Consider the following 23516-nt stretch of genomic DNA (forward strand, 5'->3'; position numbering starts at 1 on the left):
CCTAATTCCAACGTAATTTTCAAATAATCTCATGCCACAGCGATTATTTCCTTTTGCAAAACCAACATCAAAATCAGTAAATGTCAAAATAATTTTTCTCCCCGGTGGACCCTGAAACTGAGTTTTACAGAAGGTGTTTGGCAAATACCCTTCAGGATAATGATGGCTGATGTAGTTTCTTTTGATTGTGAGACTTTGTACTTCTTGGCATACACTGGCATCAATCACTTCCACTTAGCCTGGAACCCTGTACTTGTGATGGAGTAATCTGAATGAAATGTCATGTAAGCTGTGCTATTGTCAGATACAAAAGAAACCTGGAAGAATTCAACAGAAGGACATTTATAAAGAAACTGTTTCTGAAAAACTGTTGTTATTATTCAAAAACTTCAACCGTTTACAAGTAACAAGCTTCTAACCGCTCGTAACACACGTTTGAATATTTATTTTGTTACAGGAAGACAATTTTTGTAAGTGTTTACAAAAGCTAACATTTTTTTTAATATTATAGATAATAAATAGATATGTACAAATTTAATAATATAAAATTCAACGAACTTCTGGTATTAGTATCTATACAGCAACGTTTACACGTTTTCTTTTTTTTAAATTTAATTTTCTTTTATGAGAGGTTTAGTTAACAAACTTATCATATTGTTTTATTCTAAATTGCTTCCCAGTGGTTCAGAGGTTAATCTTAGGGATTAAATTGCTTAAAATCGGGTTTGGATATTCTCAGTGGGCAAAGCATAGATAGTTCATCGTAGAGCTTTGTGTTTAACAACAAATAAAAAAAACTGACAACAATGTCAACAATAACATTTTGTACATTTTAAGATTCTTCTATTTTAAATATATTATACTTCTTGTGTTTGTAGTTGGTCATAAAGCTACACATTGGGCTATTTGTTCTCTGCCCACCACGAGTATAGAAACCTGGTTTATAGCAAATAAAGTCGGCAGAAATAGTACTGTACCTTTGGGGGTAATTTTTACTTTTATTCCGAATCGATTAATTTCTATTAAAATGTTTTATAACTATAATCTCATAATTTCTTATACAAAGTATACTCTTATTTATAACATAACTGTCTGTAAAAACTTATTGACTTGTCTGTATTCGAAATAAATTATTAGAAACTAATTATTTTGCTTCTTTTTTTTTAAAGTCAATAATTTTAAGAAAAGTGTAAACAGTTCCCTACTTGTCTAGATCATTTTGATGTTGTCCGCAAAAGCGAGTGCCAGGTCCATTCAGGTCACTTCGAATAGAAATGTAATCGTACATGCACTGATCTTGCCACTCTATGTCCAGGTGAGTGAACTTTATGTAGATACGTGTCAGAGGCCGACCTTTAATGGTCATTGCGTAATGAAGATTGTTGATGTAATGTCCGGGGAAGTTAATCGATGATACGGTTCCATAATCTCCACTGAACGATTGGTCTAAATTTTGTGGAATAACTAAAGAAAAAATATATTTACTTTTTATTTATTGGAAGAGAATAGTTACAGACTCGGGAAGCTTGTTAGAAGTAACTCGAGAACTACAGATAAATACAGAAGAATCTGCGTTAGAGTACATTTCACCGTCTAGTAAATAACTGCGACCTTTAAGCTGCCAAGTTTCATCCCACTAAGCCTTTTGAAAGTTAATTTATCGTTATCCTTGACGTTTAACACAGTCTTTAGACAAACGTAGCAGGATCTCTGAGCAGCTTTATTTCATCCTACCACACATTATGTAAGGAAAATATGAGGAAGCCATGTGTTATTATTGTTAGCACTTAGTGATATTTTATGTGTATTTTAGAATGACCATGTTTGAACTTATCAAGATAATTCTAGTTTGAGTTAGATACAACTACTTTTACAATACAATTCAAATAAAGTTAAACCCTCTCATGGAACCCTAGCAACGTTTTAATCACGTGTTACAGCGAATCACCAGAATCGATTCAAAGTCTTGTTTTAATAATTTTGATTCACTCGATCAACATACTACGATAGTAGACAGCCTAGATATGCTTCCGCAGGGTCCCGAGAGCAGTTTGTTTCAAGACTAAATAAAACCAAAATTAAGAGGAATAAATATTTTTATTTCTTGCTTTTGAAGTTCACATACAATGCTGCGTTGTAACCTACAGAGTACATAATTCTCTTGATTCATGGCATGTCTACGCTTTACTGATGCAACGACAGTACAAACTGCAACGTCAAGCACCTCTTATGTGACGTCATTTTAGTGTATACTGATTGACTGACAAACATCATACTGTGGTTAAAACAGATAACCCATCCAGATAATTTATGGCCTCCTTTCAGGAAAATAAAATTATCGAGAAACTCTCAAATCCGTAACGATAATTTTTGGGTAATTTCCAGCTCAAACCTGCACAAAAACTCTACATCATACGTATAACTGTATTCGTAAAAACACCAAAGAATTATTATTATCATTAAACGTAAGTTACACAAACGTTTTAAACAGGTTATATCAGAAAGCAAGATAGGTTGAATACACAGTATATTCAATTGAGACTTAGATGCAATATAATTATACTTAAGTTTGTAGAGAAGAAAATAAGATAACGTAAATAAACAAAAGAATAAAACAAATATATATAACACTGGGGCAAAATTCATAAGATGGGTCATTATGTAGTGTGCCCTTAATTTTTCAAGTACAGACGGAAGCAAAACCCAAATTGTGTTGAGGGTACACAGACTATCCGACTTAACCTCAATTTCGACGGCCTCACATGTTAAAACGTTTCATTTTTCTGTTTTGAATTTCACGCAAAGCTACATGAGAGCTGTGTGCGCTAGCCGTCCATAATTTAGCAGTGTAAGACGAGAGGAAAGGCAGTTAGTCATCACCACCCACCGGCAGCTCTTGGGCTACTCTTTTACCAACGAATAGTGGGATTGATGGTAACATTATAACGCCACGGCTGAAAGGACGAGCATGTTTTGTGTGACGGAAATTCGAACCTGCGACCCTCAGATTATGTTAAAAAGAAAAAAAGAAACGGATGCGTGTGTTCCAGCCCAAAACGTTCTACATCTTTATCAATTTTCGCTGTCTGTAGCCAGAAATGGGTGGGTGCTCACAAATATATCAATAATAATAAGAGTAAGAAATATAATAATTAGAGTATTATATACATCAATGGTTGAGACAGCAAAACTGTCATTGGACTTGGCTTATCAATCTCAAATATAATGTTTGTACCTAAATATTAAAATGTTAAGTTACTATTACACTAAACCCAACCTTTTGCTACCGTGTTTCTCCGATAATAAGACCTACCCATAAAATAAGACCTAGTGTGATTTTTGGGGATAGTTTTAATATAAGCCCTACCATTAAAATAAGCCCTAGTTAAGAGTGGCAGGAAGAGGAAAGAAATAAAAAAAATAAATTATTAATTAGTTTAATAGTTAGTTAATTAGTTTGTTTAAGTATTAATCAGTTAGTTTAATAGTTTAATAATAGTTTATTTTAAATGGTTAGTTTAATAGTTTTACTTTGTAACTTCATTTTTTAATATATCATAATAAGACATCCCCCGAAAATAAGCACTAGTGTCATATTTTGGAGTGAAAATTAATATAAGCCCTGTCTTATTTTCGGAGAAACACGGTATTAGTGTATCTTCCATTCTTCACCCTACCATAATAGTGTCTGGATCTTCAATAGTTTTGAAACGATCCACCATATAGGAAAAGTGATACAACAACATTAATCATTCTATACGAAATATAAAAATGTCCAGGTAACAAATTTTAATTACTTCCCCTCCTTACAAAAATTTTTTGAGATTATTTTTATTGTATATACTATAATTCTTTCTTGTACCATTATTTTCAAACTTATGTAAATGGTTTTTATATTTATTATACAACAATTTAAAATATTTCATTAAGGTTTTTCTTCAATTTTTTATCAAAATATATTTACATTATATCTTAAAATTGTATGTTTCTACAAATCTACACCAGCTAACAAGTTGTAAATTTACAAACACTGCATGACATTTGTAGGAACATTACTATCGAGTGAGATAATGGCATATGTTTGAAACATGAAATAATCTATTTTATCACAATACTAATATTAATATTACAGTTGTTATTAATTATCTTAATATCTAAATATCAATAATGTGCTTCAGTATTTGAAATGGAATTATTCTAGATTTGTAGAACTGCATGAGAAATGCTACCAATGTAATTACTTATTAGTGAATTATTAATACTAATTTTATCCTCAATATTTTGTATGTTAAGAAAATTAATTGCGAGTTTGTAAAATTATTCAATAACGTACTTTTATTATAATGAAAACATAAATTAGCAACACAAATTAAATAATTACACCCCATTGTTTATAAATGTGCTTATAATAATGAAGCACTTTCAGCTGCACAGAGGTACGTCTGCGGACTTAACACGCTAGAAACCGGATTTCGATACCCGTGGTGGACATTGTTTAGCTTTGTGCTTACCTTTGAAATAATCAAAATGGATATAATTATTATAGAAAAGAATAATTAAATATGTTTTTTTTGATATCATTAAGAGTAAAAGTTTGATTTTATACATTAATAGATAGCTCAATAAATTGATCTACTAACGACTTAATTACCAATACCATATCATTAAGTGGTATAGTTGTAAACAATGCAGTATGTTTGTATTGTATCTGCTGATTGCATTGTTCACAGTTTTGTATGACTTGCAAAATATGTTCATCGTTTTTATTTATTCAAGAATTATGTTTATTATTAATATTTTGAATTTTAACACATAACTGATTCAATAACTTGCTTAATAAAACCACAGATTATTTCACTGTAGTTTTAACTGTACTACAAAGAGAACCAAAAGGTAAGGGGAGATTTAAATAATTCAGGTATTGCATATAGATACGTCAACTATGAACATGGATTTAACATCAATTTTTTTGCAATTTTCAATAAATTTGTATAATTATAATAGTACTAAGTATTGTATGTCAGTGTAACTACTTCACAGGCTGTGGTTGGATCATCACCAAATTTGGCATGAAGGTCTGTTGAATTAGTAAGGAGATAATACAAATGTATAGTTTTGTACTTTGTGGATTCTGTGGACGTTTTTACATTCTTTATACTGCTTAAACCCCTGTGGATGGACATTCACCAAACTAAGCATGAAGGTTTTTTTTTTAGGTCCGTGCGGACTTGCATGCAAACTCGCGATTTCACATTTGGCCCGGCATGACCAGGTGGGTTAAGGCGTTCGACTCCTAATCTGAGGGTGGCGGGTTCGAAACCCCTCACCAAACATGCTCCCCTTTTCAGTTGTGGGGCGTTATAATGTGACGATCAATCATACTATTCTTTGGTAAAAGAGCAGCCCAAGAGCTGGTGGTGGGTGGTGATGACTAGCTGCCTTCCCTCTAGTGATACACTGCAAAATTAGGGACCGCTAGCGCAGATAGTCCTCGTGTAGCTTTGCGTGAAATTAAAAAGAAACAAAGATTTCATATTTTATAGTTTTAATGGGTATTTTTTTTTTACAATTACAAATTAGAGAATCAAATTTTTGTGTCCTGAGATAGCTTTTCATTAAACATGAATTCATCCAATTTCCGTTCAGGGGGAGGATATTCCAGCTTGTCTCATAAATATAACAGTACTGTCTGTTGTTTGTCGGTGTTACTACTTCACGGGCTGTGGATGGACCTTCAACAAATTTGGCGTGAAGGTGTATTGAATCCGCACGGAGACTATACACATTTTCAGGCTTGCATTCTGCGGTTTTTATGGGAAATTTTGCGTTTCTTACCGATACTTCGATCCCTATAGATAGTTCTTTACCAAATGTGGTAATGAAGTTCATTGGATCCACAGGGAGATAAATACAAATTGAGTGTTATATTTTGCAATCCATAGACGCAGTATGACTTGGTCCCATAATCATATAGCCCAATAAATACAACAAGATTATATATTTCGAATATAATAATTATATTCGTTTTCATAAGCACATTTATAAACAACTAGCTTGAGTACCCATCCGTTGGACGGATGAAATAAAAATTCATTCGTAATAAAAGATTGGAAACTGTGCTTTTATTTTTTCTTAGCATAATAAACATTAAAAGTCCAATAGAAATGCATAAAGGTAGCAATACTAAAAAGAAAGACACATTACTCTCAAGAATTCTGTAACAATGAAATTAGATGTGTGGGGAGGCAACCCACCTCATGTAATCCTCTATCACTGTGTCAGGTTTAGTGTTGATCCATCAAGGAAGGTGTAAATGTGAAAGGAACAGATATATACACACAATGACATTTATTTATAAAGATTATTAAAAATATAAATTTATGAACAAATTTATAAATTGAGAATATATCGATTATTTCATTGGCATTAATCATACAGTAATAAGTAATTACTTAGGTAACATTTAACTTGCATTTTCACAGATCGAGAAAACCTCCATATTAAATACTGAAGCATGTTACTGTGATGTAGATATCAAGATAATTAATAATAACAGTAATATTAATATTCACGATAAATTATTTCATATTTCAAATATATGCACTTCTACCACTAAATAGCAATGTTCTAACAAATGTCATACAATGTGTTATACATTATTCACAACTTCTTAGATATTGTAAAATTTGTAATAACACACATTTTTAATATTTAATATAAATAAATTAGTGTAAAGTTGATTTTCAATGGCTTTAATGAAAAAATTTTATAAAAAAATATATTTTTTTGTGTTTCTTTATAGCCAACCACAGCGGGCTATCTGCTGAGCCCACCGAGAGGAATCGAACCCCTGATTAACATCAGACAAAGTAGTTCTAGGAACTTTATACGCTGCTTGGAGTAATATGTTTTGTAGTGTGTAGTTTGGTTTATACCAGTTTTTTTTGTTACGTTTATCCATGTTGGAGCTACATATTCAATTGCAAGTCGGATGTATGTTTTGTAGATTTTGGTATATTGTTGACTGTTGCTTCACTATTTTTACGAGTAGGACTCCTAGCGTAGTTTGATTTTTTGCCATATTTTGGTTCTACTATTATTTAACTAGTTTATCCATGTTAATTTTGAGTCAAATGTCAATCCTAGAAATTTGGCGGATGTAGCAGTCTGAATAGTTCCGTTCTTATACAGCTCAGGTTATTCTTCTTTGTATTTTATTCATTTTGTGAAAACCACTGGTTGGGTATTTGTCATGTTTATTTTATTTCTATATTTTTGGCAGTATTCACTTATTCTATATAGTTGTGGTTGTACATTTGTAGCTGCTACTGATGGTGTGGGGGCACTTTTCCACACTGCAACATCATCAGGAAACTGTGACGAGTATCTATGATGTGATCATTCAGAGGCATATTGTTAACACACATGATGACGAGGATATGGCTAACTACTCCTCCCTGAGGGACGCCTGACTCTGGAGTAAATAACTCTGAAAAGGTTCCCTCAACATTTATTCTACATTTTCTCTTTTCCAAAAAGTTTGAGAGCCAGCGAATAATTCCACGCAGTAGTCTCATTTATGTCATTCGGAACCGGAGACTGTTGTGCCATACAGGGCCGAAAGTTTTCTTAATATCACGAAAGCATGCAACAGTGCATTCTCTATTATTAAAGCTATATACTATTGATTACGTTAGTCTGCTCGGTTATTTGTCTAAATTTTCTGACTCCATTCTGTACTTCAGGTAATTTTGATGTTATTTCCAGGAATTTGGAGAGTCTGTTGCTGGTTATTCGTTCGATAATTTTGCCTATGCAGCTGGTTAAGCTGATTGGACGGTGGCTACTTGGTTCAATGGCTGGCTTTCCTTCTTTACGGAACATTAAACGTTTGCATGGTTCCGAGAAACTGGGATATATTAATTATATTAATGATAGACATTAATGATAGGTTGAAGAATGTTTTTATGTGTTCAAATAATTTCGGAGTGCCTTTTTTTGAGGAGGATGGCTTGTATGCCAACTTCTCCCGTAGCTTTGTTTTTTTTTTTTATTATTTTTTAGTTCTTGTTCAGTTATTTTCTTTGTTAACACCGTAGTTGTGGAGTCGTTTACTGTGTTGATTTTTTCTATCATTAATATTAACTGGGAAGTATGGTTTAAATAACCCTGCATTATTTGTTTTGCATTTATGTACTTTGTTATCAAAATGTGTATTCATGTCCGGGTCATGGTAAGTTTTGAACGTGTTTTATAAATAGTGTTTAAAGGCCTCTGTTTTCCTACATTTGATACTCTAAAAGGTCATGGTATGCGCACTTTAACCTGTCTGCTTTACTGAGTGCTTGTGTAGAGAACGAGACTGAAGACACTGCCCTTAAACTGGAATATCGATCTGCTTGTTATTACGGATTATTTTAGCTACAAATAATAGAAAAAAAGAAAGAGATTGTAAATATCTACTTTTAATGATGCGGTGCCCATTAATCGTTGTTCTACTGTTCATAAGATGTCTCCTCTTGCATAAAACGTAATTTGACCCTCTGCATTTGCTTCCCTATAATTGTAACTACAATTTTAACTGGTTCGATTCCCCATTTGAGTCGGGCCTTCCTCCGCAAGTACGAGAAAGACGGTGGCATACTTACATCACTGGCTGAAGCTTAGCCGCATTGGATTCATTTCAGTGAAATGAAAGAACAAATTAAACCGCCTATCACTACAAATAATAGTAAGCTTCGGAGGCTCCTTTTATCATATATATAACAAAGTTTATACTATACAGATTACAAGGATGTCATTAACACTATGTAGTCCTTTTCTTCTTGTTAAATGTCCATTTAGGCCTATTCAATTACTTTAGAATTTCAGTTGACAAGCCGTCAAGGTTTCTGTATATAATTCATTTTTCGAACAATAATTTGGATTTCTTGTTTCAATATATCCTCGGTTTTTTTAGCAATGTATATTCCGGCTGATTCAATCACTTTAGAACCACGCTTTAATGGAATAAATTATTCTTCTTTTCTACTGTTATTCTTACTTTAACATATTAAACGTTAGGCCTATAACTTCAATTGAAGTTAACTTCACATCAAACTTTTCTTAGGCCGTAGCTTCGCTCTCTTCTGCTATAGTCATTTTTCTGCTGTTTCCCACTCATCTCATACTATTTATACATATTCATTACTATAGTGTCTGCTCGCCATATTCTCTACATCAAGGAGTTACAAACACGACTTCCAATAATCGTCTGCTTTTAACTCTCTTGTAAGAAAAAAACTAACCAATCATAAGACACATTCACAAATCACCTAAATAATAGTATCTACACTAGACAGTCTATTATATCATGACACTCAGCATATGACACATCAAAACTCAATTTACGATGGAAATACACTTTATTTAGATTACTTTTTTTAAACTAATCAAGTGATGAAAGTGAAAAACCACTTTTTTACACGTTCTTTATAAAAATAAAGATACTGTCAACGTAATACCTTATTTTATAGAACTTATTTATCATCAAATTATACTTAATGGGTATAAAATTGTCAAGATAACAATACAATCCGGCACACGTTGGATTATGATATGCTCCTATTTCCAGCTGCTGTGCAGAGTTATTGATATTTAAATCTGACAAAAACAACATTTCTATAGTTAGCTCTAATAAAAATAAGATAAGAATAAATAATTGTTCCTGTTTACAGTTTATCAAAGGGTGATAAAGAGAACACATATCAAGAATAAAGGGAATAGTTTAAAATGGCCGAAATCGAGGTTTAAAAAGGGAAGAATATAAAACACCTCTAAGTTTCGCAACGTTAACGTGACATCATATGGGATAAGCACATCAATGACACAACATGCTAAATACACATTCTGTTTATGCTCGGTGATCATTGATTATGGTAGTGGCTTATTTAATTTTACGTTTGTTTGTAAAACTATCATAAAAATGTTTAAATGCATAAAATAGGTGGTGACAATGTCTTTTAACCTGATATTCAAGTTACACCCACTTTTTCCAATGTAACATTTATAATAACTTGAACATTCTACATCACATATCTCACAATAACTTCGTTTATTCTTTTTTTGTCAAACTAAAAAATATACAATTCAATCTATTTACATCTAGACGATCATATGTTTATTCATATGTTTGTAAAATGTTATGAGATGATTTCTATTTACTAAATCAAAAAGATGTTTGAACCATAGAAAGCATTTAAAAAGTTTTTTTTTTTCTGCAAGAACTCTAAAACAGGGAGATTCATATCCAAAAATGAAAATTATTCAGAAAAAAACAACAAACCTTTTCCACCATCTATGCATCGATAAACATGATGAAAATTTAAACTGCACACATATCATAAAGTAACAAACCAGACTTCTTCATCTAAATAACTTATGGAAATAAGCGAGTGTTTGCAATACCACTGGTGATACGAGGTTCCCAACGCCGGTACTCGTGCATCTCTAATCATGTGATTTGAGCATTTAGAAATTCAACTGTTCTTCCCAGTGTGTTCTCGTGGGAAAATGTTTTTCACATCAAACGAATATACAGATTTACCGCTGCTCCACTGGGTCGCATGTATTTTACAGGTATATAAACCAGAAATCTAAAGTAAAATATATTTTAACTCAATATTTAAAGACCCATAGCTGAAACGGCAGGTTTTAGAGAATATCCATCCTCGTGTACTTTTAGCAGTGTATAAATATGAAGTATTAAGAGTTATATGATGTTTAATAAAAATGACAAATAGGTTTTTTTGTAAATTTTAGTTTTTTAACTCTAACCTAAGTGAATTAACTTTCATTTCTCTTGATATAGCAGGATTATTTGAAAAAGGTTATAATGGGTTGTACGGAAAGTAAGATATCCATTTTGAATAATACAGTTATAAAGGTTTCTGTTAAAACAGAGAACTTACCTACTGCACTCTTTTTACAGATGTACCTTCCCGACCGGTTACACTTACTTAGAGTCCAGTAGAGGTCGCTGACGTTATCCAAAGTTCGCCACTGGATCGCCAAACACCCAGCAGTTGATTTGGTTTGGAGAATCTCATTAACTTTTGTTAGCTCTATACATACACAGGAGAAAACAAAGGCGAGCTTTAATTGTTTTACTTCTTTATATTTATTTGATAACTCTGAGAAAAACTGTACCTTTCATTTTCGGAATGAAGACCTGAGGCTATGTTGTTTTTTTCTTGTGCATGATGAATGAATAAAAACACAAATTACACACTGAAGGAAAAAGTTACAAGCCTGTGTTATGTATATGTAGAGAGAAAGTTACAAAGACGGGAAGAAAGGATAAATGTTCATTCGCAGTGGACGAGAACAATATTACCGAAGGCCAATCCACACCAGACGCGAACTGGAAATGTTCTAGAAAATTGTAAGTAAGCACATGACCTTGCTCATGCATTCCCATTTGACACACTAGAAATGTGCTATTCCATTAATGATATACTGATTTAATACTCCACAGATACAAGAGTTGCATTTTCCTTCCATGAGAAGTTACTTTGAAACCAACGTAAGTAAATACAGTCAACATGAGATTTCATTCTTAGTACTTAACTTACATTTGAATACCTTAGCAACAATCAAACAAAAAAGTTATTAGAAGCTTTACAGCACCAGTACTTTATAGTACTAAATTTTATATTGTCAAAGTCCTACCAAAATTTGTCAGTCGTATGACATCATTACCAGAGTAAAGTTCTTACATTCAAAACCTAATTTCCATTTTTTGAGTCTATTTTAAATAATAAAAATATGCGTAATCCAGTCAAGACACACAGTAGTCTACAGTGCACCTAAATTAACCTTTAGAAGGCACTGTTTGTTATTAACAGGAGTAATAGTTCAGCAATTTTACACATACTGTAGCTCACACTGTGGTAATTCAAACTAGTCTACTGTATTTTGTGGATATGCTCTGCTGGATTCTTATGTCACATACCAAATTTTATGCCAATACATTAAATATAAAAAACTCAAATTTTTATTGAATTTATTCCTATTTTTTCTTCTCATTGAAAGTACGGACACTTTATTTTATAGTAAAACATACTTTACATTCATGGATTTGTTTTCAAATTTGCTGAACTAATAGATCTTTATAACCTACAATTAGGTGTCAAGTATGGTTTAAGTATGAGCCGCATGTGCAAAGTTATTCAACAGAAACTGCTAATTTTGATGCCTATGCAATTTGTCACGTGAGGTAGCGGTGTGAAATATTTTACTCCAACTTCACATACAGAAAAGGTACATCATTTTAGTTGTTTATTTTTGTAATTCCATTAAAAGACGGCTTATTTAAAGCAGCAAAACTATAAGATGAAAGAATGTATTGGTTAGGCCAACCAAAGTATATTAGCAGTTTCTAGCTCTAGTTTTCAAAAGAATCATAGGAGTGGACGGTTATTATTGATTATGCATTGCCATTTTTGCAGTAAAAATTTGTTAACTTTTTATAAAATTATCCTAATTAAAGAGCGTTTAGCAACTATTGTAAATAATGATGTTTGAAACAGCTATACTGACTGTATGCGGGTGATGACAAAAAACTAATAATTAGATTCCATGACGTTACTATGAAGAAAGTTATGAATATTTGTTCTATAGTTCTTATCAATGCTCTAAGTGTAGCTACAAGTTTGACTGACAGTTATTACTTAGGTCCGGCATGGCCAGGTGGTTAAGGCATTCGACTCGTAATCTGAGGGTCGCGGGTTCGCATCCCCGTCACTTCAAACATGCTCGCCCTTTCAGCCGTGGGCGCTTTATAATATGACGGTCAATCCCACTATTCGTTTGTAAAAGAATAGCCCAAAAGTTGGCATTGGGTGGCGATGACTAGCTGCCTTCCCTCTAACCTTACACTGCTAAATTAGGGATGTTTAGCGCAGATAGCCCTCGTGTAGCTCTGCGCGAAATTCAAAAACAAAGAAAAAAATTTACTTTATTCCTTTATGCCGCACGCTTAATCCTTTACTGGTCCCACGTATTGCTTTCACATCTTAGGTGTTTTGTTTAACTACTTGAGACTACTTATATCATTACAAAATTTAATAGGCATATATTATCAAGGGAAAACACGCAACTCAATTTTCATTAAATTAAGCACAGAAAAACATAGTTTTAAAAACACATACTTATTAACTTACTACATTTCCAACTGCATTACTGTAATCGTAGGTTTGACCTTTATAACACTTTGTACACCTTTTGTCCTGTCAACAGGAATAACCAAAATAAAACTTCATTTGTTAACAGTATTTTAGGTAAATAATAAATATTTTTAAAATGCTTAAGTTTTAAATACACAGTTGCTAGGCGTTATAGTTTATCTAGGACGAGACTCCCAATTTATTATGTTACGTATTACAATTTCAAATAGCCTGACACTGAGTTAACTTGTAATTTGAATTTAGAAGTTAACTAAATGTAGAGATGTATCACTTTTTACGTTTATCAACAAGATTGATACACAAAATTCTCTTTCTTAACACAAATATATTTTGATATACAAACAATAATACAAGTCATAATAATGGTTCTTACAAATAGTTATTTCAAATAATGATTTATATACAAAAGTTTTACAAATTTACAAACGGTATTGAATATTCTATCTGGTTTGGAACCAAATATTTTATCGACAGCTCACAACGAGTGAATTAGTTTTGAGTTGATATCGGTACTGTTCACTTAACGGGTAGCTAGCTTCTTGATTACAAGTGATTTTTTCACCGCTAAAGTTATACAGCGTCTTCATAGAAAAAACTAACGTCCAAAGTTATTCTGCTGAAGTTAAACGGTTTGTAATATTCGAAATCCACAAGCGTTCCCCGCCAAATATCTGTGACTTCCCAATTCATATGCATTTATTACAGTTATAGCTTATGAAGTTTATAGTATACTAACTGTAGCAAACCAACAGCGTCGGATTATAAATGTTAAGACGAGATTCTAGAAATTTCAATTGGCACAACAATACACGGGTGCTTTCGTAAAACATATGTTGTTGATACTTAAACTCGAAAATCTTTTATAAATTTAAGGAATAGGCAGGAATTTCGCAATACACATTTAACAGTATAAGTTACATGCATTTCTAATTATATATTTAACTAAAACAAACATCGATATTAAAATAAATATATAATTATAAATCTGTTATACAGTATATTTTCAAAAGGAATTTTGTTATATATTTTAATACAATATTCATGTGGCTCAATAACGAAATGACGTATGATAAGAAGTATTTATGATTTTAACGCTCTCATACTTGCTCTTAAACCGAAGCAATCTTACATGCCCAATGCCGGTTCCTGAGGGAGAGTGAAAGTGTGTTCTGGATAGTTTGAGAGTGACAGAAATAGCCGGAGTGGTCTCTGATACTCCGAGAGTTAGGTATGGAATACAACTGAATAACTAATGTTATATATATATATATGTATACTCATACATACATTTTTTAGTTTTTAAACTGTTGGAATTTAGCATCAATTTTAGGTGCTGAAGCTTTAACAGTACTATACCCATCTTTTTTCAGAATTGTGCATCTTGTGAACAGCCTATGTCACACACTATTTAAAACTGTTGTTATATTTGAAGTGCTTAAAGTACTACGTATTGCTAGTGTTAGGCTTCTAGTAGCTAATTAGGCCATCACTTAGGGTCGTCATAGTGATTGTCTGAACAAAACATATTGACTTCTGTGGTTTAATTCTTCCAGGAATTTTTGAGGGATAAGCACTAAGTCAACGTAAAACAACAACAACAACACATTGTTCAGAGACACAATTTTTAGCCAAGTGCATAATAAAATCTATTTTTATTGAAAGAAGGAAATTTACGCTCAGAAGAAATGTTAAGTTATTATTACTTCGTGAAATTTTAAAATTAAGATAATAATATATACTTCGCACATTAGTGATCATTTTGAAACAGATAATGATAACAGTTAGAGGTCGTTTATGGTAGTAATTGTTCTTAAAATATGACTCATCCATATCTATAGGTTTTAAATTTTCACTTTATTTGTGTTTGTACGATACTACTAAAGTTATATGGTTTGTTTATTGTTAAACAAAACTAAATACGGGAATATTTCTACTTTGCCAACTGTAGGTATAGAAACTCTAGATTTAGAGTTATAAGTCCTCAAACATCCCACTCAGCTGCAATAGAACCAAATTTATACGGAAGTGTTTTAATAATAGTGACAAGACAGCAACCTTACACGAAGTCAATTTATAACATGCTTATGGTTTCTGTAGAACACGCAGAAATCTCAGATACGTTCGATCCTTAAAGAGTTGAAGAAATGCGTGAATTACCGAACGACTACTGATAAAATAGTATTTTGTCACTGATGATTGTATCTGAGCAAGTATTTCATCAATGAAAATTTTATCTCAGCAAACCTATGCTGTAAACCTATAGAATTTTAAAATAAATGCGGAAATAAATTTCACTGGTCCATTTAATTTTGGATTTAAAATTTAAAATATTTATACATGCGCAAATATATAAAAGTAAATTGTTCTTTATACCCTTGTGTAGTGTTTGACTGGCTCATCATTGATATAAATAATACTTTCGCTTTTGTCTGTCCGGAACTTTTTGAGATGTTGTTAAATATTTGGAGTGAGGAATTCAAACCATTTTGATTAATGTATTTGACTACGTCCAACATTTGATGCATTAATCTACTCCAATAGTGCCTACTAGAATTTCAATTTGAGGGTAGGCCCTGTATACGCGCGCCCCACGATTCTTACTGCTGGCACACAAAAATATAGCCAATAAAAAGGAAAACAAAAGTCTCACAGGTTAATTTACTCTAATCCTGTCTAAATGAATTTCAAGTGCAGCGGTTATTGAAGATTTCCTCTTGTTTTCAAATAGACAAGTGTTTATTGACCTAACACAATGTCTGCCAGAAAGCGTAGCTTAATGACGTGCTTGAAAATGATAGAATAACGAAAATTCAAGCGAAAGGCATGAGACCTATTGCAAATGTTTTGCGGTTCTCGGCTAGTCTTATAATGAAAGCATTGAAATTATTCAACACTTCAAAGCTTTCGAAGAACAATTCTCTTTTGGAGAAGAAAAAAAAGGCCTTTGCTTCCTTTAAAGTAGAGATCTCTCGTCAAAAATTCTTGAATTATTGTATACTGTTTTGGGATGTTTATAAATAATGCGTTATCTTATATAAAAGGGCTTAGGGTAATTATAATCAGAATATTTTGTAAAGAAACAAAATACAAGAAATAATTCATGATGGCGAGGAATCCACTTGAATATATACATATATAGTAGAGACAGCTGATAGAGGTATAAAAATTTTATTTAAAAACACAGAAACAAGAAACAACGCTTTAACCTTCTTAGGTTACAATCAGGTTAATAATATATACTTTGGAATTCTATCTACCCAGAGTTATAAAACATACCCAAATACTTTCTCATCATTTACTTTCATTTAATTGGTCAGTTTGACTACAATTCTTTAAAACGTTATATTTATTAAAATAACAAAGGAAAAAGTATTATCAATATTTTTTTTTCTTTCTCTCACCTGATTGGCCGATCTTTTTTTCATCAATCCAGTTCCAGTCCGTAGTTCCTTCCTCTTTAGTTCCGCCTATCCAGTATAGCACACCCGACGTAAAAGCTTCCGTTGAAAGAATAAGAGAATTCACGAACAGCTTTTCCTCTGTAGAACTGAAGGAGGCCAGCCTAGCCCCAGACTCTACACAGATCTGTCGAGCAGTAGCCCAAGTTACTTTTGGATACAAGGCTACAAAGTAGCATTGAGTGTTGAAAAGGTGAAATATTTCGCTATCACATTGTTCTGCCGAAGACACGTTGTCTGGAAAAGAAAACTTATACTTAGCTCAGAGATGCCAACCATACGATCTGAGCATTACGACTTGTTGCAACTCCCAAATTATTATATATTATATAGGCCTATACAATAAAGTGATAAACTGGTCCCCCCAGGGCTTGAAAGGGGTGAAAAGAAAATTTCTAGCGAGATACAAATAAATTTTGATAATAAATAAAAGACATAGTCCTAATGGCTACTTGCGATAATCATGTTTGTGCTTGAAATAATAAAAAATATTTGTATCTCCGACGTCTACCAATAGTTTGAGTGCGGTGCTTCTCCATACTGGGTACATGAAGGAATCCATAGTTACGTCATCAGCGCTTGCAAAGATGGGTATTTCTCGTTTTCTAAGCAGCATAGAAACACCAATGCGATCGTTCACAAGATGAAAAAAAAAAAGAGACTTCGTTCACCAGATTGTCTTGTTTCTGGCAAATCTAAAAGGACTAAAACTGTGTATCAAAAATTTACGAAAGAGTATAGTACAAAATATCCGGTCATTCCATCAAAAGTCAGTGACAGTCATGCGTTTTGTACAGTTTGTCATATCGATTTTTCTGTGGCGCATGGCGGGATAAACGATTGTACATATAAAATCGGCATCTCACCAACAAAAGGCTAAGGCGAAGAAAAAAACGATGCATATAACGACATTTATGAGTAAGAATTGAGAATATGAAAAATAATTTCAAAAGAATTTTTTAAAAATTTATTTATTAAATACACAAAACACAGTCATAAATGAGCAATCAATAGCAGTAATAAATAATAATAGTTATAATAATAATAATATAATAAACAGCTTAGAGACATTGGTCAGGTCTAGTAGCCGCAAATGATAAAGGGCTCTGTCTACAATCATTACGCTCAGTCATTTGAAATACTTGGCATCTCTGTTAGCCTATATATAGGTTTTAACACAGACATACAAGAAAATGCATCTGAAGCGTCGCAAAGAACAACTTGGTAAAGGCTGCTGGACGGGAGAGCAAAATAAGACAAAAAAAATCAAAGTACAGTATTACATGATAAATTGTGACAAGTGTTGAATTGTTTAAAAACTGTTCTGTTTTCTATTTATAAACTAAATGAATGTAAGTGCAGTTAACACTCGTGACATGACTGTTGTACTTTGGTTATTTACATCAGAAATACCCAAACTGGAGACCACTGGAGAGTGTTGTGGCAAATACACAAAATACTGTTAAGGTACTCGGTTTGGACCTAGTTAGGATGTTAAAGATTCCGGGGGGGAAGCTATGTTCTGAGAACGTTTGAAAACTTCTTGATGACGAGAAACCCACTTGAAATAAAAATGTATTTCAGAACGACTGGTATGGGCATTGACACTTTTATTATCAGCAGAGAACAACGTTTCAATCTTCCTAGGTCATCTTCAGGAAGGTCGTAACGTTGTTCTCTGCTTATTAACAAAAGTGTAAATACCCATACCAGCCGTTCTGAGATACGTTTAAAAGCCTTTGACCTTTAGTGTTGCCATCTTGTAAATGAACTAAACAGAAAATACCTCAAACTCATTACAAGTACTATTCTGTTTTCCATCAACTCAAGCCAGTTCATAAGGGAACTACCTTCATTGTTCAACAAATGGTTATTGGCATTAGACACTAAACACGTTTAGTACCTTCTTATTCATACAACAGATCTGCTTGAAATGTTACACTATTAAGATTTAACTTTCGGATTAATCAAGATCATTTTACTGGTTAGAACAAACATTTTATTCCAGAGCTTTTGGATTAGCACGGCATAGCCAGGTGGTTAAAGCACTCGAGTCGTAATCCGAGGTTCGCGGGTTTGAATCCCCAGCACACCAAACGTGCTCGCTCTTTCAGGTGTGGGGAGGTTATAATGTGACATTCAATCCCACTATTCATTGGTAAAAGAGTAGCCCAAGAGTCGGCGGTAAGTGGTGATGGCTAACTGTCTTCCCTCTAGTCTTACACTGCTAAATTAGGGACGGCTAGCGCAGATAGCCCTCATGTAGCTTTGCGCGGAATTCAAACCAAACCTTTTGGATTACTCAATTCATCTTCAGTGATTTTCTGTGAAGACAATAAAGTCTTTATATTTTACATAATCAAAATATAAGTACATTAATAAAAAAGACAAAATAACTTTGTCAATTGAGCAAAGTTACAATATTAAACTAATGTTTGCTCGCGCGCGCGCGCGTACAAAACATGGTTTGTTTCTTTGTAGAATTTTGTGTAAAACTACACGAGGGCGATCTGCGCTAGCCGTTTATAATTTAGCAGCTAGACATCGTTACTAACCACCAACGCTTGCGCTACTCTTTTATCAACGAATGATGTGATAGACCATCACATTATAACGCTCTTACGGCTGAAAGAGAGAGTATGCTTGGTGTGACGGGGTACAGAACACGGAATATAAAGACAGTAACACGTGGCATATTTAACGGTAAATAATGAAAAGTTAAATAAATTAAAAACTCATAACTGAAAGTGTTATTCATAGTTTCTCTAACAGTTTCAAGTCTACATTCAAATTAAAACACGTTTCCTATGAATACAAGTTATTATCAATATTGTTAGCTTAGTATTTTGACCAAACTAAACTTCCTACGCTGATCGACTTCTAAAAGATATTGTTGAGATTACAACATATGATATTGCCAACAGCGAGGGTACCCAAATGATGAATCAATGTATTATGATTATTTTAAGTTTTGTTTTACGATTTTTGTATACATCTAGTTAGAACAATACGTTCAATTATCTATATTAATTATTGAGTACATTTGCAATTCTGACCTTTTTATTGCTTTGAAGAAACTTTAATGATATTTTATCTTTATTCAAAGCCATTCTTTAGTCAGAGGTTGAGTATATTTTATCTTTATTCATAACCATTCTTTAGTCAGATGTTGAGTATTGAAACGATTTTGAAGCCAAACCTCATCTTTACGACAGTCATGTCGCCACGTTTAGTCATGTTCTATTTGGTGACCCTGCTTTTTGACTATATATTTACAGCGTAGTTTCTATTGCAAAGAGATCCGTTGTGCTCAAAGCACACCGTTCGTCCCTGCTGGCTTTCCATTACCGTTTAGTATACGAAGACGACAGTTTCCCAGCGCCAGTATCAACATTTCTATCGACTTCACCGGTATGAAACCAAAACAGAAAGCACGAAAAATTATTTTATTCTCAAGTTGCTTTAGGTATATGATGGTTGTACGGATATGTTGTGGAAGTAACTTGTGTACTCGTCATTTGCGAAGTTTCTCCACATTGAGATCATTATTATTTTGTGTAATGTTACATATGACACGTGCACAGCGTATACTACTTACCTCTGTGTTAATAGAATTTCACCTGTTACAAGGAGTCACATTTTATTTATTACCATGGCTAAGCTACGATGGTTCTGATTTTATAACTTGATCCATATTCTGTTGTTACCCAATACCATCAAGTACAAGAGATATTCTCATTTTGTAAATTATAAATCCTCCTTATAAACACATCTTTAGGATCAGAGTTTGCAAATATTTCGTGTCAGAAATGGTTGCTACATATTATTCCAAAAAGTGGTAAGTTTTCAGTGGCGTCACACAATCTACCGCCAAACAATGTCAAGAGGTAGTAGAGATAGATGTCATTCCAATACAACTTCATGTTGGCTATGGTTGTCACGTGACTTATTGATTTGTATATTCAAAATCGTTTCAACCCTCTGTATTCATATTAATCAAGAACTATATAAATACTAAAATTTGAAATTGTTTTCAAATTGTTTTCAGGTAATTCAAGATGAGAGTGTGATTATAATTACTTTTCTACGATTAACAGAGTTGAAAGTCTGTGTTGTTTATAGTAGAGTTTATCGATAGATTTTTTTAATATACAGGGTGGCCCGTAAGTCCCTACCCATCCATATATCTTATGTATCCAGTGTATCTGTGTGCTGTCCCTCATTCTCGCTGCATAATATTATGCGACATGTTCTGTGAGACATTTTCCTCAACATAGCAGGGGTTATTGTTCCAAATGCTGAGGTAACAGCTGCCTTCAACTCATCATCATCATAATTGAATATGACATAATAACATATGGATGGGTAGGAATTTACGAGCCACACTGTAAACGTAAAAAAAATTCATACTTAATGATGGGGATTTATAACTAAACGTGATGTGTGTCAAGAAAACACAACCAAGAATCGAACCTGGGTTTTATGCTGGTGATGAGTGGTACTATGTTTAGCTCCTTTCACATTCAATTAATATTTTGCAGAAAAATGATTGTGAGCAAACATGTATCATAGCAAAACAGATATTAAAGGCAGTTGGAAATGCAACCTTTGAAACATGTTTTTTGTTCCATCGTTCCATCTAAATTCTAAAGTAATAATTGCATTAAACGTAAGCAGGTACTTCTGTGATTCATATTCCGAAACAAACATTGTTTAAGTCTGTTCTACAAAAGTTATTTAATTTTTAAGTAGTGAGTAACTTAGGCGATTTTATTTGTTTGTTGCTACAGGAGGGTTGTATTTGTATTTAGCCGTACTGAAGTTAGAAGGCAACTAGTCAACACTATCCATTGCCAATTCTTTGGCTAGCCTTTATCAATGAAATGTAGGATTGACCACACATTATAACGTCCCCAAGATTGAAAGTATAAGCTTATTCGTTGACGAATGCGATCACCTGACCCATAATTTGTGAGTCGAGCGTTTTAACCACTAGGGCCTAGGCAATGCTAGGTATTAAAGCGATAAAATATAGAATACATATATTTAGTTTTGAGAAATGGCATACCTTTAGAAAATCATTTCCTGCATAAATCACGTTACGAAAAAGTTGTTTCATAGCTCATCAAATCTTTAAATAAAACTTTGTCCACGAATCTCTGTAATATCTCAAGCATATTGCGATGAAGTTTTGCTACAATATTTTCTTCAAACAGAAAGTCATATGACGTAGAATCAGATATGTCGGTTCTAAAGGATTTTCACCTGATTCAGTGTCCTCGGCTCTCATTATTATTTTCTTTACAAATTCTATTGACATTACGTAAAGAAGGCGCTAAAAACGCTCTTGAAAAAAAATCACAAACGAAACACCAGTACCTTTTGGGGTGACTAAGAAACTGCCTTTCAACATGAAGTTTGAGGGAGATATATGTAGTCGTATATTAATTCAGAAAATCTGTTACTTTTCATAAGAATGTTAAACAAAGGATTAATTGGTTTATAAAACTTTTCATGATTCAAAATAACTCGGTAAAAATATCGGGCAGATGTTTATTTGTTATGTTTCAACATTTCCGACTTAAATTCTAGAAAATCATAAAAACTCATTATATGTAAAAGATTTCATATCACTATGGAATAACACTATATTGTGATATTTTATGAAAGGATGAGAAATAATGCTAATCTATTTCTAAAATTCCAAACAAGAACGAGTAACTGTATGAAAACCTCACCATTCCAAAGGTGAACCTTCGCTCGGAAACCCTATATGCGCGAGAGAAGTCAGACACAAACTTCAGTTTGATTTCATTGGTGGTACTCAAGTGACGTAGATGCTTGAGTTTCGATGCGTAGTCTCCACAGTATTTCTTCACTTTGGCGGTATTATCGCCATCCCGAAGTTCTAAGTAGTCGAATGTGCAGCTATAAAGACGTATTTATAAGATTTAGCGATAAATCCTTTCAAAAGTTGGTGTATTTAAATTTATATGACCTGACTCAATAAATCTGAATGATTCATTATTTATTTATCAAAACATCTGAATCGTTACGTTTGTTTTTCCATTAGTTATTGTAGCTCTAAAGGTATTCACCACCAAGAAATCTTACAGTTATTGATGTAATTAATAATAAATTGTTTTACTTGAGAGACCTCAGTTGTACTTAAATTAATGAAGTATGATACTTACCACGAGCAAAAAAGTAAGATAAATAGTAAAACATGCTGTTTATCACTACTAACATTTATTAGGATAAATGTATATTATAAATTTACACTTGGTAGCAAGAAAGAACATCAGGTTTAATTGTTGTAGTTCTAATCGATTAAGTTGTTTTTTTAACTTGTATGAATAACAAAGTCTGCTAGACAACCAAAGCTCCAGCAGTGTTTCTTCAGCTTGCATTATTCAAAACCAAAAAGCTCAGGAACACGTTGTTAAGGGCAGATGTTTAATGTAAGAAAGCATTGAAATTCACAAATAACAAAATGACAGATCACAGCACAGGAACAGTAGGACTAATTATGAAAGAATTAGAAATATTCAGTACAGGTTTATAATAATAAAAAATGTGAATAGTTTGGCTCATAGCATCAACTCGTGGCAGACTCAATTACAATAAAAAAGTGTTCCGAGTGCAAAAGACTTTCAAAAGTCTCTTAACTCTTTCACTACCATGGGCGCGGGTTCGAATCCCCGTCACACCAAATATGCTCGCCCTTTCAGCCGTAGAGGCGTTATAATGTGACGGTCAATCCCATTATTCGTTGGTAAAAGAGTAGTTCAAGAGTTGGCATTTGGTGGTGATGACTAGCTGCCTTCCCTCT

The 23516-nt window shown here is 33.0% G+C and overlaps 2 protein-coding genes across 2 annotated transcripts in view; both read right to left on the reverse strand.

The window, feature by feature from the left end:
- Positions 1–1201: 1201 nt before the first annotated feature.
- On the reverse strand, positions 1202–11194 carry LOC143242038 (blastula protease 10-like). Its single transcript, XM_076485378.1, has 3 exons — positions 11188–11194; positions 10950–11102; positions 1202–1464 (listed from the first exon to the last, which is right to left on the reverse strand). Exons 1-3 carry the CDS (start codon positions 11192–11194, stop codon positions 1202–1204), a joined length of 423 nt encoding a protein of 140 aa, XP_076341493.1.
- Positions 11195–16713: 5519 nt separating this feature from the next.
- LOC143242039 (dorsal-ventral patterning tolloid-like protein 1) overlaps positions 16714–23516 on the reverse strand; it is a 42286-nt gene continuing 35483 nt past the window's right edge. The window contains exons 8-9 of the mRNA XM_076485380.1: positions 22423–22612; positions 16714–16921 (exon numbers count right to left, since the gene is read on the reverse strand). Of these exons, the coding sequence (XP_076341495.1) occupies positions 16850–16921; positions 22423–22612 (262 nt within the window). The 3' untranslated portion in view covers positions 16714–16849. The remainder of the gene's footprint in view (positions 16922–22422; positions 22613–23516) is intronic.

The sequence above is a fragment of the Tachypleus tridentatus genome, unplaced genomic scaffold (genome assembly GCF_004210375.1).
Source record: "Tachypleus tridentatus isolate NWPU-2018 unplaced genomic scaffold, ASM421037v1 Hic_cluster_1, whole genome shotgun sequence".
Lineage (NCBI taxonomy): Eukaryota > Metazoa > Arthropoda > Merostomata > Xiphosura > Limulidae > Tachypleus > Tachypleus tridentatus.